This window comes from Nycticebus coucang, chromosome 11, assembly GCF_027406575.1.
Source record: "Nycticebus coucang isolate mNycCou1 chromosome 11, mNycCou1.pri, whole genome shotgun sequence".
In the NCBI taxonomy this organism is placed as follows: Eukaryota; Metazoa; Chordata; class Mammalia; order Primates; family Lorisidae; genus Nycticebus; species Nycticebus coucang.
The window spans coordinates 37,549,611-37,566,689 of record NC_069790.1 but is presented as its reverse complement, the minus strand read 5'-3'; the positions used below and the strand labels follow the sequence as shown (position 1 = coordinate 37,566,689).

Below are 17,079 nucleotides of genomic sequence, written 5' to 3'. Positions count from 1 at the left end.
GTAGTAGCTGGAAAAATTGTGGCCATAAATGTCTTATGATCTCAGGTGATGTGAAGAATACTTGCCAGCCTAAAATGCCTACATCTCCATGGAGAATGTGCAGTGAAGACTTTGTGTAGTGCTTATTCAGACTGAACTCTCATTTCCAGAACTGAATTTTTTTGCAGTAAACTGGGAGTATGTGTATTGCTGTGCTTTTAGGCACATAGGTAATTGGAATAGTTTGCTTAGCCGGGGTCATCCTTAAAAGATCTGGTTTTCCTGAATGTGTGCTCAAAAAGACACACTGAGACAGAATCATTATACTTTACAATTATGTATTGCCTTACAGTTTATGTATCTTTTACCTGTGGAAAATCAACTTGATTCTTAGAACCGCTCTTCAAAGTAGACCTTTAGGGAGGTCAGTGTTAATATTTTAGAGTTGAGGAAAGGCTCTCCAAGTGCATGGGTTGTTTGTTTGTTTTTTGAGACAGTCTCACTAGGTCGCCCTCCGTAGAGTGCTGTGGCTTCACAGCTAACAGCAACTTGAAACTCTTGAGCTTAAAAGATTTTCTTGCCTCAGCCTCCCAAGTAGCTGGGACTACAAGGGCCCACCACAGTGCCTGGCTATTTTTTTGTTGCAGTTGTCATTGTTGTTTAGCTGGGCTGGGCTGAATTCAAACCCGTCAGCCTGGGTGTATGTGGTCGGCACCCTACCCACTGAGCTACAGGCTCTGCTGGCATATTTTATTCTTGTATTGCCACCCAACTCAATGGCTATTAATAGTAATAATAACTAACATGTAATGAACAATTCTGTGCTAGACACTGTGATAAAGATTTATAGAAAATCAACTTCATTTAATCTTTTTATCAACTGAGGTGGGAGCTTCCTTTATAAATTGGTGTTTTCAGTTCCTTTACATACTTGATATTCCCTGATAGAATGTAGAACTGTTAGAATGAAAAGGTAATTAATTATATGGCATTGTACTTTATAATAAAGTTAAGCCATGCAAATACATATTTTTTGGTCATATTTTATGTTGTTTATTATATTTAGATATATGTATTATATAATATATATATATATATTATATTTAGAAGCCAAGCTTAGTATATATACTAACCTGAGAGATGAAATCTAAGCTATGGTAAGTGAGTGAATAAAGTAATAATGTGAAATGTCTTTGTACGACTATAGGAACAGTATGTTAAAATTGTTGGGGGTTGTACATTTAATAAAACACTTAAAAATGGCTAATCAATAAAGAAGTATATACATACACTATTTAGAAATGAGAAAAATGGGGCGGCGCCTGTGGCTCAGTTGGTAAGGCGCCGGCCCCATATACCGAGGGTGACAGGTTCAAACCCAGCCCCAGTCAAACTGCAACCAAAAAATAGCTGGGCGTTGTGGCGGGCGCCTGTAGTCCCAGCTACTCGGGAGGCTGAGGCAAGAGAATCGCTTAAGCCCAGGAGTTGGAGGTTGCTGTGAGCTGTGTGAGGCCACGGCAGTCTACCGAGGGCCATAAAGTGAGACTCTGTCTCTACAAAAGAAATGAGAAAAATGAGCTCAGCACCTGTGGCTCAAGCCACTAAGGCGCCAGCCACATACACCTGAGCTGGTGGGTTCAAATCCAGCCTGGGCCGGCCAAACAACAATGATGGCTGTAACCAGAAAAAAAGCCAGGCATTGTGGCAGTCGCCTGTAGTCCCAGCTACTTGGGAGGCGGAGGCAGGAGAATCGCTTGAGCCCAGGAGTTGGAGGTTGCTGTGAGCTGTGATGCCATGGCACTCTACCCAGGACGACAGCTTGAGGCTCTGTCTCAAAAAAAAAAAAAAGAGAAAAATGTTCTTAAAACTTAATCCTTTATTTAGTGACGTTAGTGACAGAGATGTGTTGCTTACCGTGGAAATGGTAACAGGGCTTTGTGTATATATAGTACCTCTCATCCAAGGAGGTCCTTTTCAAATGTCTCGTGAATCCTTACAGTACTTCGGTGAGGTAAGTAGAGAGGGAGTACTATTATCTTCATTTTATAGATGGAGAGAGAAATTAAAATTAAGACACAAATAAGATTAAATGATTCACATATATTCTTGTTATCTAAAGTGGCAACCTGAGCTATTAAGGTAAGAATATTATATTTTAGGAGGATTGACACAGTAACCCCTTTACTTTTGTACTTCATACAGATTATTGAGACTAATGTGTTAGCTTTAAAATATCCACTTGAATTTTTTATCATTTCTTTAGAAGTAGAAAACATATAATATTTTTTTCCTTCCTTTTTAAGGTCAGCAGCAAGGACAAGATGGAGTAAAAGTGCAACAAGCTACAATAGCCCCTGTGACCGTAGCAGTTGGAGGAATTGCTAATGCAACGATAGGTGCTGTTAGTCCTGACCAACTCACACAAGTGCATTTGCAGCAAGGCCAGCAGACTTCTGATCAAGAGGTACAACCCGGCAAGAGGCTTCGAAGAGTTGCCTGTTCCTGTCCTAATTGTAGGGAAGGAGAAGGAAGGTAAGTGCTCTGTCTTCAACTTACTCTCTGGAAGGCACAGTACAGTAGTAGTTAAAGCCAAGTCGTTGATAGGTACTTTGGTCACCTTTGTAGCTCAGAAGTTGAGATACAATGTTAGGGAGGGAATTGAGTTGGGTTATTTTAGGAATGGAATTTGAGTGGTCCTCTGCCTTGTACCTTACACTTTTAGAAAACACAGTAGAACTTCCATAGCTGACCACCTCCCTACATTGACTGCATCCTTAGGTTGACCTAATTTTCTTAGATCAGACATGCACCACATCTACTAAGGCTGTTCCTTATGTTGACTACCTCTGCATATTGACCACTTTATTACAGTCCCTTGGGTGGTCAGCTCACAGAGATTCTACTGTAGTTTTCCTTTTTCATATGTTATGCAATAGTTTTACACCTTTATTGATATAAAACTCAACATACAGTTCACCCATTTGAAGTGTACATTTCAGTGGTTTTTAAATAAATACATTCATGGAATTGTGTAGCTGTAACCATAATCAATTTGAGAACTTTTGTGTCATCCCCAGACAAAATCTTGTCTCCTTTAAACAGTGCCTGCTCATCCCCCCAACCTTACCATCCTAGGCAACCAGTAAACTAATTTCTGTCTTTGTAGATTTATCTATTCTGGATAATCCATGCAAATGGAATCATATAATATGTGGTCTTTTGAGACTAGCTTCTTTTATTTGCAATAATGTTTTCAAGATTCAGGCTATATTATATTATTATTTTTTATGGATAATATTCTATTGCATGGACAATAATTTTGTCTCCTATCACTTGATAGACATTTGAGTTTTTTTCATTCATTGATGATTATCAGTGATGCTGCTGTAAACATTCACATAGTGTTCGTATGGGCATATATTTTCTTTTTTGTAATTTTTATTTATTTAATTTCAGATTAATGTATGGGTACATATGATTAAATTACATTGTTTGCATTTGTTAGGTAAAAGGCAAAGTTGTAGTTGAGCCCTTCACCCAGGAGGTGTGCCATGTACCCTACATTGTACTTGTTAAGTGAGAGCTTACCAAATCTCCTCCATGTATTTTTATTTTTCTCATGTTCATATACCTCGAAATGGTATTGGCAGGTCATATGGCAGCTCTTGAGTTTGACTGTTTGAGGACTATTTTTTAGAAGGGCTGCACTGTTTTATATTTCCACCACCAGGGTATGAGAGTTCCTGTTTCTCTACATCATTGCCAGTGCTTGTCATTATCTGACTTTTTGATTATGCTATCCTAGTGGATCTGAAGCGATATCTCAGTGTGGTTTTGATTTACATGTTTCTGATGTCGAACTATATTTCCATGTGTTTTTTGACTATTTGCATATCTTTGGGGAAATGTTTATTTAGATCTTTATTATTCTTTGTCTTTTTATTATTGAATTTTGTCTCTATACAAGTCCCTTATCAGATATATTGGCAAATATTGTCTCCCACTGTTCGTATTTTTTTTTTTTTTTTTTGAGATAGAGTCTCAAGCTGTTGCCCTGGGTAGAGTGCTGTGGTGTCACAGCTCATAGCAATCTCCAACTCTTGGGCTTAAGCTATTCTTTTGTCTTAGCCTCCCAAGTAGCTGGGACTACAGGCACCCGCCACAATGCCCGGCTATTTTTTTATTTATTTCTTTCTTTTTTTTGTTGTTGTTGTTGCTATAGTTGTCATCATTTGTTGGGCCTGGGCTGGATTCGAACCTGCCAGCTCCGATGTATGTGACTGGTGCCTAGCCGCTTGAGCTATAGGTTGTCAAGCCTGTTCGGATTATTTTTATGCTTTCTTGTTAGTGTTCTTGAAACACAAAAGTTTTTAATTTTGAAGTCCAGTTTTTTCTGTTTGTTTGTTTTTTTTTTTTCTTTATTGCTTCCACTTTTGGTGTTGAATTCATTCCTAATTCTGAGGTTATGGAGATTCCTAGGGGTTTCTTTGTTCTTTGTTTTTGGGGGGAATGTTTTACAGTTTTTGCTCTTACATTTAGGTTTTTTATCAATGCAGGCTTAATATTGTGTATAGTGTTAGATAAGGGTCCATCTAGGAACATTTGCTGAAAAATCTTTTCTTTCCACATTGAATGGTCTTGGCATCCCTGTTGAAAATCAGTTGACCACAGATATCTGAGGTTATTTCTGGACTCCCATTTCTATTCTATTGATTTATATGTCTGTCTTTATGCCCATACCGCACTTGGTTTTTTTTTTATTAATATTAAATCATAGCTGTGCACATTAATGCGTTCATGGGGCATCATACACTGGTTTTATAAACAGTTTGACACATTTTCATCACACTGGTTAACATAGCCTTCCTGGCATTTTCTTAGTTATTGTATTAAGACAATTATATTCTACATTTACTAAGTTTCACATGTACCCTTGTAAGATGCACCGCAGGTGTAATCCCACCAGTCACCCTCCCTCGCCCATCCTCCCTCCCCTTCCTCTCCCTCTTCCCCATATTCTTAGGTTATGATTGGATTATAGCTTTCATATGAAAGCCATAAATTAGTTTCATAGTAGGGTTGAGTACATTGGATACTTATTCTTCCATTCTTGAGATACTTTACTAAGAAGAATGTTCCAGCGGTTTTTTTTTTTTTTTTTTTTGCAGTTTTTGGCTGGGGCCATGTTTGAACCTGCCACCTCAAGTATTTGGGGCCGGCGCCCTGCTCCTTTGAGCCTCAGGTGCTGCCCATGCACTTGTTGTTTACTTTGGCTTTGTAATAATTTTGAAATTAGGAAATGTGAGTCTTCCCCACTTTGCTATTCTTCAGAATTGTATTGACTGTTAGGGACACTTGCAATTCCATGCGAATGTTAGATTCAGTTTACCAGTTTTTACTAAGAAGCCAGGTCTTATTCTGATGGTAATTGTATTGAATCTGCAGATCAGTTTGGAGATTATTGCCAACTTAAACAACATTATGTCTTTTGACCCATGCACACGGGATGTTTTTCTGTTTATTTAGCTTTTCTCTAACTTCTTTCATTGATGTTTTATAGTTTTCAGAGTATAAGATTTACACTTTTGTAAAATTTATTCCAGTTTTTTCTTTTTGATACTATTGTTAATGGAACTGTTTTGTTTTGTTTTTTTTTTGTAGAGACAGAGTCTCACTTTACTGCCCTCGGTAGAGTGCCGTGGCGTCACACGGCTCACAGCAACCTCCAGCTCTTGGGCTTATGTGATTCTCTTGCCTCAGCCTCCCGAGCAGCTGGGACTACAGGCGCCTGCCACAATGCCCGGCTATTTTTTTGTTGTTGCAGTTTGGACGGGGCTGGGTTTGAATCCACCACCCTCGGCATATGGGGCCAGCGCCCTACTCACTGAGCCACAGGTGCCACCTCTGGTGTATAATATTTTTAATGTTGCTAGGTCCAGTTCACTAGTTATTTTCTAGAGGATTTTTTTTTTTTTTTTTTTTTTTTTTGTAGAGACAGAGTCTCACTGTACCGCCCTCGGGTAGAGTGCCGTGGCATCACACGACTCACAGCAACCTCTAACTCTTGGGCTTACGCCATTCTCTTGCCTCAGCCTCCCGAGCAGCTGGGACTACAGGCGCGTGCCACAATGCCCGGCTATTTTTTTGTTGCAGTTTGGCTGGGGCTGGGTTTGAACCCGCCACACTCAGCATATGGGGCCGGTGCCCTATGCACTGAGCCACAGGCACCGCCCTTTCAGGAGGATTTTTGCATCCATAGACATAAGAGTTATTGGTCTGTGGTCTTTCTTTTTTGTAATTTTGTCTTTTTCTAGTTTTGGTAATATTAATACTGTCTTCACATAAAGTGTATTGTCTGCAGTTTTATTTTTTTGAAAGACTGTGAATAACTGGTATTAATACTTTAATATATTTAAGTGTTTTATGGAATTTAACAGTGAAGCTGTTTTTCTTGTGAGTAGTTTTAATTACTAATTCAATCTTTTTACCTGTATAGGCTTATTCTGATTAAGTGTTCTTGAGTCACTTTTATCTTTCTAGGAATTAATCCACCTCATCTTAGTTATCTAAGTAATTGGCATAGAATTGTTATAGTAGTCCTTTATAATTCTTTTTATTTCTGTAAGGTTGGTAGTGATGTTGTCTCTTTCATTTCTGATTCTATTAATTTCAGTCTTTTCTTTTTCTCTTGGTCAGTGTAGCACAAAGGTTTGTTAATTTTGTTGAACTTTCTAAAAAATCCCAGTGTTTAACATTTATTCTGACCCCAGGAAGGCTTCTTTCAGCTCTTTCTTTGCTTCTGTCTGGCAAAATAGCCAGCCTGGAATTTAGCCTATATCTCCAACCAGTCTATTAGTCTCCTCCGATTTACCTTTTGCAACAATCTCCAGTTTTTTTGAGAATACCCTTAGGTTTGAACTTCTCACTCTGTAGCAAATAGAGTCCGTTCCTTTGGGAAGAGATTTTGAATTCTGTTTTAGGCTGTGGCCAAAATTTCTGGGTCATGGCTGTCTAGCCAGGGTTTGAGACACTGGTACATTTCTCTGTGGGCGATACTTCTGCTTTAGGAGCTGACCACTTGGTGGAAGGAACAGCAGTACCCTCAGGTCTTCTCTGCTTGCCTTTCTGGGTTTAGAACCTACACTTGATGAGTTAAGAATGCACAAGGTCAAGAGCAATCCGGACCTCAGCGTTTTTAATCACACCTGTATCCCAAGGTTAAGGGCTAGGTTTCAGGCACTCTTGCCTGGAACTTAGTCTCAGCCACATGTAACTGGGGTTAGGATGAGAAATGCAGATGTCCTGACTCCCGTGGGGGAGATAGTTCTCTGACTGGGAGGTGAAAAGAGAGGGAAGCTTATTCTGTGTCCTGCTAGGGAGGAGGGAAGGAGTATTGGTTCACATATCACAGACTCCCACTATTTTTACTGAGTTTTGTGTGATCTTCTTGAATAACTGTTTATGTGCTATTATTTATTCATAGGACCATTTCCAAGACTATTTTTCTATTTTATTTATTTATTTATTCATTTATTTTTTGAGACAGAGTCTCACTATGCCACCCTTGGTAGAGTGCTGTGGCGTCACAGCTTACAGCAACCTCAAACTCCTGGGCTTAAGCGATTTTCTTGCCTCAGCCTCCCAAATAGCTGGGACTACAGGTGTCTGCCATAGTGCCCAGCTATTTTTTGTTGCAGATGTCATTGTTGTTTAGCTGGCCCGGGCTGGGCCAAACCCACCAGCCTCAGTGTACGTGGCTGACGCCATAACCATGGTGCTATGGCGCTGTGCCATTTCCAGAGACTTTAAATCATTTTTTTTTTGTTATTTATAATTTTCACCAGTTTCAGTGGGAAACAGTTTTATGGAACTCCTCGCACTGTCCTGCTGGAAATAAAATTCTGCACCTTTTACTTTTGACTGTAGTTGCCATCTTTTTTGTATTTTTGAGGAGAATTTTCAAGTGCCTTGAAAAGCTGAAGAGATTTTTTTCCCCAAGGGAAGAGCTGATGAGGGAAAAAACATGAATTCCATAGTAGAGCATAAACTCTTCAGATTAACAACACATTTTTATAGCATTTTTGTGTTTTAGTACACAGACTTGTTTTATTTTTCCTTTTAATGGAAATTTTTTTGATCTTTAGCTGCAATTATGACATCATAGTCAAAGAAACTTATTCAGAAAAGCAACATTTAATCACCTTGTTTCTTTTTTATTTTTTTCATGATTATAAGTCTAGTGTTTGGGAATGTAATTAAATTCTTGTTTGGTTTTTGTTTTTGTTAGAGGCAGTAATGAACCAGGAAAAAAGAAACAGCACATCTGTCATATTGAAGGATGTGGAAAAGTTTATGGCAAGACATCTCACCTACGAGCACATCTTCGCTGGCATACTGGAGAAAGACCTTTTATATGCAACTGGATGTTTTGTGGCAAAAGATTCACAAGAAGTGATGAGCTTCAGAGACATAGAAGAACCCATACAGGTTAGTTGGTTTATTTTACGACTCGTACTTTCTACTTATTTTTTTCATTGTTTACATAAACACTGAAAGGATAGTTTAGCTATCAAATTGGAAATAAGCAAGTACAGAGCAAAGTATTCATTTTAATGATTATGCAGAAGATACTTAAGACCAAAATTCTTTCCCTCATTTCTAAGATGCATTAAATTCTACTTTTTATAAGTTTTATCAGCATATTTACATGAGCTAGAATTTATTCCGCTTGTTTCTCTTATATTCTTAGCATGCTGAAATCACGTTTTTTTTAAGTGTTTAAATAGGTGAAGAACGTTGAATCATATGATCTTAATGGTAACCTTCATTTGTTTTAGTTGTTTCTCTTTAACAAATCTAGAAAATTTACCCAAGTATTGAGAATAATGTAACAAACATCCACCCAATAACCTTCATTCAGAATTGGCAGCTGTTAATATTATATTTTCTGTTTTTTTAAAAAAACCCATCACTTTATAAAGTAGGCCTCATCTTTGCTCTTCCACCTCTCAAAAATAACAGCTCATGAATTTAATGTGTCTTAAGTATTTTAGTACATTTTTAATACTTTTACATATGTTACTCATGCATTTATATATAAAATATTATTTTGTATGTATTATTAAGTTACCTACTATGTTTTGAGATCTGTCCAAGTTTGTATATATGTACATTTACATTGGTATATTTTAATTGCTGTATAGTATTCCATCACATGACTACCACACTGTATTCATCCATTTCCCAAACTGTTGATGTGAACATGTAGTTAACATGTGTGAGAAGTAGAATTTTTTGCCGGGGGGGTGCAGGGAGAGGGGACATCATCATACTGGACGCCCTTGGTAGAAAGCCCTAGCATCATAGCTTGCAGCAACCTCATACTGTTGGGCTCAAGCACTTCTCTTGCCTCAGCCTCCCAAGTAGCTTAGCTGGGACTATAGGCACTCGCCACAATGCCCAGCTATTTTTTTGAGATGGGGTCTTGCTCTTGCTCAGGCAATCCACTCTCCTCAGCTTCCTAAGTGCTGGGATTACAGGTGTGAGCCACCATGGCCAGGAAAAGTAAAGAGTTTTTGTTTGTTTTTTATAAATTATGCAAGTTTTATTTATTTATTCGAGACAGAGTCTCCCTCTGTGCCTTAGTGTTTTTTTATTTGTTTTGTTTGAGACAGATTCTCACTTTGTCATCCTTGGTGGAGTGCTGTGGCATCATAGCTCACAACAACATCCAGCTCTTGGGCTCAAGCGATTCTCTGGCCTCAGCCTCCCAAGTAACTGGGACTACAGGCACCCACCACAACGCTCAGCTATTTTTAGAGATGAGGTCATTCTTTAGCTCAGGCTGATCTCAAGCCTGTGAGCTCAGGACAGTCCACCCACCTTTCCCCCCTGAGTGCTAGCTTATTGGCATGAGCCACTGTGCCCGGCCTGAGAAGTAGAATTTTTGGATCACAGAGAATGTATATGTTTGATTTTTCTAGATAAGAATGTCTGAAGTGACTGTTATAATCTTTAATTCAGAAGCAATGATTGGCCAGGCTCAGTGGCTCACACCTGTAATTCTAGCATTCTGGGAGGCCGAGGCGGGTGGATCACTTGAATTGAGGAGTTCGAGACCAGCCTGAGCTGGACCCTGAGTTCGAGACCCTGTCTCAATTAAAATAGAAAAAGTAGCCAGGCGTTGTGGCAGGTGCCTGCAGTCCCAGCTATTTCAGAGGCTGAGGTCAAAGGATCGCTTGAGCCCAGGAGTTTGAGGTTGCTGTGAGCTATGATGACATTATGGCACTCAACCCCAGGGTGACAGTGCGACTTTGTCTCAAAAAAAAGGGCAGTGATTAATGATTTCCATTTCACTGTGTGCTCACCAGTGCTCGGTACTATCAGGCCTCGAAAGTTTTTGTTACTCCGAGGAAATGTTTTCTCATTTTTTAAGTTTATATTTTTCCTGATTGTCAGTGAAATTAAGCATCTTTTCTTATGTATTCATATATTCATTTATATACTCTTTCTGTTTATTCTGTTCCTCACTTTCTTTTGAGTTGTTTTCTTTTTCATTTGTGTGTGTTTTTTTTTTTTTTTGTAGAGACAGAGTCTCACTTTATGGCCCTCGGTAGACTGCCGTGGCCTCGCACAGCTCACAGCAACCTCCAACTCCTGGGCTTAAGCGATTCTCTTGCCTCAGCCTCCCGAGTAGCTGGGACTACAGGCGCCCGCCACAACGCCCAGCTATTTTTTGGTTGCCGTTTGGCCGGGGCTGGGTTTGAACCCACCACCCTCGGTATATGGGGCCAGCGCCCTACCGACTGAGCCACAGGCGCCGCCCTCATTTGTGTGTTTTATATGTTATAGTTTCCCCCGTATTGATACCTATTTAGGACTCTGTTTAATTATTGAATGAATTAATTTGAATAAATTATCAAACTAGAGTTTAACATGTACCAAGGTACCTATGAGGACAAAACGGGTAATAGAACTGACATTTTTTTGATCAGCTACCATATATCAGATGTTGTGAATATATTACTTAATTGGATACCATTAGCAACAATATGAGACAGAAATTACCTCCATTTTAAGATCAAAAAGTAGTCTCAGAAAAGGAAATAAATGAGATCTATTAAAAATGATAAATACAGGGCGGCACCTATGGCTCAGTGAGTAGGGCGCCGGCCCCATATGCCGAGGGTGGCCGGTTCCGACCCAGCCCTGGACAAACTGCAACAGAAAAATAGCCGGGCATTGTGGCGGGCGCCTGTAGTCCCCGCTACTCGGGAGGCTGAGGCAAGAGAATCGCGTAAGCCCAAGAGTTAGAGGTTGCTGTGAGCCGTGTGACGCCACGGCACTCTACCCGAGGGCAGTACAGTGAGACTCTGTCTCTACCAAAAAAAAAAAAAGATAAATATAAGTTATCTAATTTGACATGCACATAAAGTGGTAACACAAGTAAGTATAATTTGAGTATCTGTTATCTGAAATGTTTAGGACCAGAAGAAGTATTTGAGGTTTTGGACTTTTTAGGATTTTGGAATATCTGCATATATACAATGCAATATCTTGGAGATGGGGCCCAAGTCTAAACATGAAATTTATTTATGTTTTATATATAATATATACCTCATACATATAGCCTAAAGGTAATTTTATTTATTTATTTTTGGTGAAGGTAATTTTATGTAATACTTTATTTTTGTGTGGAATTTTAGATTTTGAGGCATTTCTGATTTAGGAATGCTCAATCTGGCCCAGTCCTCGAAAGCACTGAACTTTTAATTAAGAAAAGAAGCTTAGAAACCTTTCTGTATGGTACTGTCTTGGGACTTCTAATACTGTCTCACTACTGACATTGGCAAATATAATGTGATTTAAAATTAATCTCACATCGGGCGGCGCCTGTGGCTCAGTCGGTAAGGCGCCAGCCCCATATACCGAGGGTGACGGGTTCAAACCCGGCCCCGGCCAAACTGCAACCAAAAAATAGCCAGGCGTTGTGGTGGGCACCTGTAGTCCCAGCTACTCGGGAGGCTGAGGCAGAGAATCGCTTAAGCCCAGGAGTTGGAGGTTGCTGTGAGCTGTGTGAGGCCACGGCACTCTACCAAGGGCCATAAAAGTGAGACCATGTCTCTACAAAAAAAAAAAAAAAAATTAATCTCACATCAATGTTGATGTCTGTTTTAGAAAAATGCTGTTTACGTCTGTATAAAAGGATGCAGTATTTTCACCCTGGGTTAGCAGTGGGATGGGTTAGGGAAGCCAAGAAAAATTGCCACTTTGTTTGATTTGTAGCCTCGCTTTGTGATTACATCATTTTGTCTGAGAAGTGATGAGTTTGTAAGTCCTTCTCTGTCCCAAGTCCACAGGCATGCAGATACACAAAACAAATCTATTCAAGAATGTATATACATACACTTCAAACCAGATATTAATGATTTATGGCATGTCTTCTTTTTAAAAATTATCCACACCATTATCATCATCTACTAGCTTGATAATTCAGAATCGAATGTTCTTTATGTTTACTTTCATTGGTTCAAATGCCTTAAATATATCATACACAAGATTGTTTAATTAAAACATTTTAACCCTAAAAAATATTGAGCTTAATACCAATATACTTGTTATTGATGTTAAAAATTTAACATTAAATAACTTTTTAAATTTCAAATATTAAGGGGGTGCAAATGTTTCGGTTACATGGGTAGCTTTTATAATGCTTAAGTCATTAAGCATGGGACTATTACTGTGCCCACTACCCAAATAGTGTTCATTGTACCTGATAGGTAGGTTTGACCTCCCCCTGCCTCTTAACATAACTTCTATTTTAAGTGTTTATTAAATTTGTTGAAAAGAATATGAAAAAGTATTTTTAAAATTAAGTATTGATTAAGCAATTAATGTAAGTTGGAAGCCTTCATCATTCATGGCAAAAGCCAAGTTTTATTCAGTGTCTAACCACTATTATAAGTAAAAACTCATTGACTTACTGTAAATGAATGAAGAACTAATTTGTTTTACTACTGAAAATGGTGAAGCTCTATTTTTTTTAAACAGTAAATACAAAAAAGGTTTTTAAAATGACACATGTATATGGTATTTAAAAATCAAATCATATAGAAGAGTAAGGAAGCTCTTTACTCCCCATTCCCTTTTGTGCTCCCCAGAGAAAACGATATCTACTCGTTTTACTACATTGCTTTTTTGTTCTTCCCATGATGACTGCCATTTATCTAAATTATATACTTATACTGTTATTTATTGAATTATCAATATTAGACATTATCTGTTGACTACTTGCATTGAAAGTTAATGATTTACTTCACTTTGCACTATCTGAAGACATTTGAAGATTTTAAGATTATTTTTTAAAATTATATGTAGGCCAGATATTATTTCTTGACTCACTATTCTATGATGTGAATATTACTGTCTGTTCTTCACTTCCCATCCCTTTTACCTTTTATCTCATCCAAAGTGTATGATTTTTCTTAAGATTAAAAGCTTGCACTAATCTCTTTCTTTATAGCTTAATTATTAAGGTTGAAAATTAGTAAATAATTATGACTATATAATGTAGTTTCATTATGTTTTCTTTTTTGTGTGGTTTTTGTTTCTTTTTAGAGTTTCTAATTGCCATTTTTCTTGCATTGTCTAACTTTATCTACCATCTTTGGTTATTCCAGATTTTCAAGAATAGTAATCAACTCCATTCATTTTTTTTTTTTTAATTCCAGAACTTTACATTTTTCTGATAAATATGGACTGATTTTTTTGTAGGGCACTGCTACCCAGCTGTAATCTTTGAGATTTTTCTTCCCTGCTCTATTGGTTTGGATGTCATATGGTTCTCAAGATCTCGTATTTTTATTCTGGGTCAGTCTACTCTTGGTTGCTAAAAAACATTCTAAAATGCTTCCTAACAAAAAGGATAGGAAAGTAAATTTGTCTGAAAAATTACTTATTTAGCTTACTACTTAATTTGATGGGTTGGCCAATATAGTGATAGAAAACTATACTCTCTCAAATATCAATGGCACTGCTCTATTATTTTCTTGCATTTGTTTTACCAATAAGAAGTCCTTTCCTAAGGCCCGGCGCCATGGCTCACACTTGTAATCACAGCATTCTGGAAGGCCGAGGAGGGTTGATTGCCTAAGCTCACAGGTTCAAGACCAGCCTGAGCTCGAGTTAGATCCCATCTTTAAAAACAGCCAGGCCTTGTAGCGGGTGTAGCTGAGGCAAGAGAATCACTTGTGCCCAAGAATTGGAGGTTGTTGTGAGCTATGACACCATGGCACTCCACCGGGGGCAACAAAATGAGACTATCTCAAAAAAAAAAAAAAAGTCCTTTCCTTTAGTATTCTTTCCTGGTTTGTTGTAGGTGACCTGATTTTTCCCTTGTAACTTCATTTATTTATTTTCAAATGATTTCCCATGTATCCTTCACCAAGCTTCCCTTAATGCTAACTTCTCATATAAAAACTATGGAATTAGTATTGTTAAAATATTGTTAACTAATCTACAGACTTTTACACCAGTATGTCTTTTGTCTTCCCGGAGTCAATCTAGAATATCACATTGTATTTATTTATTATAGCTACTTGGTCTTCTATGATAGATCTGTGACTTTTCGTAATTCTTTCCTTATCTTTTATTACCTTAACACTTTTGAAAAATACTAGGTTAAATATTTTGTAGAATGTCCTATGATTTAGGTTTGTTCTAATATTTTCTAATAATTAGAGTGACGTTATGAATTCTTGCTGGGAAGAATATCACGGGCATTATAGTGCCTTTCTCATCACATTACAGGGGGGTTACATATGATAAATATGCCTGATTGTGGGTGCTTTTAACTCTGATGAATTGGTTAATGTAGCGTTTGCGAGGTTTCTCCACTGTAAAGTTACTATTTTCTCTTTCTGTATTCTGTTAGAAATAAGTCACTTAGCTTAGTCCATAGGTGAAGGGAAGAGAGTTTTTTTTTTCCTTAACTGCCTCTTGTTCTCATTATATGGATGCAGACACTTGCTGAAAATAAAAGTTTTCATCTACAATTTTGTGTTTCCTCCAGAATAATTTTTTGTCTGTATCTTGCTTTTTCCACTGTTGTTGGCCTTCCTGACTTATCTAGTGATCCTTGGTTTTTGTTCAAGTGGATGATGATTAATAAATATGTTCAAGTGAAAGATTTTTGAAAACTTCATGAGCTATGGCTTTTATTTTAGATAATTGGGTAGGAAACTGTTACAGTAGAAGATGCTAAATTACCAAAATACAGTGGAACTATTTTCTTTAGATACATATTCTCAAATATTTTGCCCATTTTTTTCATGGTAGAGTTAAGTTCCTGTATAGACATTAATTTTCTGTTTTATGTTCTATGTCTCCCTCCCACCATTTTGAATCCCAGACTTTTACAGGTTACTACAGAAGAAAGATTGACTCTTTTCCAGAACATATCCTCTTCCTTGACAGTCTCTTAGTTTACAGAAATTTGATACAATTATTGTTTTGCTGATGTACTTCCTTTCCTATTCTTTTTGTTACCACGGATTTAACTCAGGTTTACACCTTCACTATTATTTTAATGGGTGTCTCAGTGAGGAGAAGAGATAAACAGGTGTGATTTTGCTGCTATCTTAAACATTAGAGATTTACATTTACCCAGGTGTGGTAGTGCATACCTATAGTCCCAGCTCCTTGTGAAGCTAAGGCAGGAGAATTGCTTGAGCCCCCGGGGTTAGTGCTGTAGTACCTTAAGATCATGCCTGTGAATAGCTGTACTGCTCTGCAGCCCTGATAAAACCCTGTCTCTTAAACAGAAGAAAAAAAAGAAAGAAAGAAAAAGATTTATATTTATTTTCCTATTAACTAAGAACTATTGTAATGATATAACTAATATAATGATATAACCGAGTAATATTTATAGTAAGGTTGAGGATGTCATTATGTAGGCATTCACATTTAATGTGTCACTTGTATTAATATAGTTCACCTTTTGGAAATATTTCGCCATTCATAGTGTGCTGAGCAATAGGCACTCCTGGGATGATTTTTACTAACTAGTGTTACAGAGTGATTACATCTTCAACCATACTTCTAATTCTTTTTCACCAGCTAAGAACATTTTCACAAGAGCACCTAAAAAAAATGTTTTTAACTGTGAAAGGGGTTTTCCTAGTATGCGATGACTTAAAGTATTTTTTTTTTTTTTTTTTTTTTTTGTAGAGACAGAGTCTCACCTTATCGCCCTCAGTAGAGTGCCGTGGCATCATACAGCTCACAGCAACCTCCAACTCCTGGGCTTACGGGATTCTCTTGCCTCAGCCTCCCGAGTAGCTGGGACTACAGGCGCCCGCCACAACACCCGGCTATTTTTTGGTTGCAGTTCAGCCGGGGCCGGGTTTGAACCCGCCACCCTCGGTATATGGGGCCGGCGCCTTACCGACTGAGCCACAGGCACCGCCCCGACTTAAAGTATTTTATCCAAGATAAAACATCATATAAAGTTACATATATTCTAAATTATGTCAATAATTATAAACTTAAATTGAATAGATTCTATAAAATACATTTGAGAGAGAATGAAACTGATTTTTTTTATAAGGTGAGGAAACCTTGATCAAAATTGAACATTCAGGAAACTTTATCAATTGCATAGATGTTTTCTATCAGAATTTTTTATGGATATTTCAGTTAGTGTGTGATATGGTCGAAATTGTTAACCTTGGAGTCCACTGCTGGCCAAAATGGATTAAACTACAATTCATCTGTACCTTTGATGACACTAAAAACTCTGAATAGAGTTTGTTTTTGTTTCTTTTATTTGTCTTCTTCTTAAGCATCTGAATGAGAGCAGTGAAAAACGAACAATAGCAGAAAATTGAGAAATGAAGCCAAAACTTGAAAACAGTGTACAGGGTAGGTTTATTTCACAGAGTTTTGTTTCCTTCATCTCAGCTGTAGGTAGCAAACACTCTAGGAGAAACCTCCTATCTCCAGCTAGGGAAGCAAGAAAAGGAGCCCCTGTCTCCAAAGCCAGTTTTGTTTGTAGGTTGCACAGCAGTAATGACAGCACAGACACCAACAAACCCTAGAAAA

The 17,079-nt window shown here is 37.9% G+C and overlaps 1 protein-coding gene across 2 annotated transcripts in view; it reads left to right on the top strand.

Moving 5' to 3' along the window:
- SP4 (Sp4 transcription factor) overlaps positions 1-17,079 on the top strand; it is a 96,768-nt gene that overhangs the window by 59,699 nt on the left and 19,990 nt on the right. For both annotated transcript variants that reach the window (XM_053553765.1, XM_053553767.1), the window contains exons 4-5: positions 2,283-2,511; positions 8,267-8,466. In XM_053553765.1, the coding sequence (XP_053409740.1) occupies positions 2,283-2,511; positions 8,267-8,466 (429 nt within the window). The remainder of the gene's footprint in view (positions 1-2,282; positions 2,512-8,266; positions 8,467-17,079) is intronic.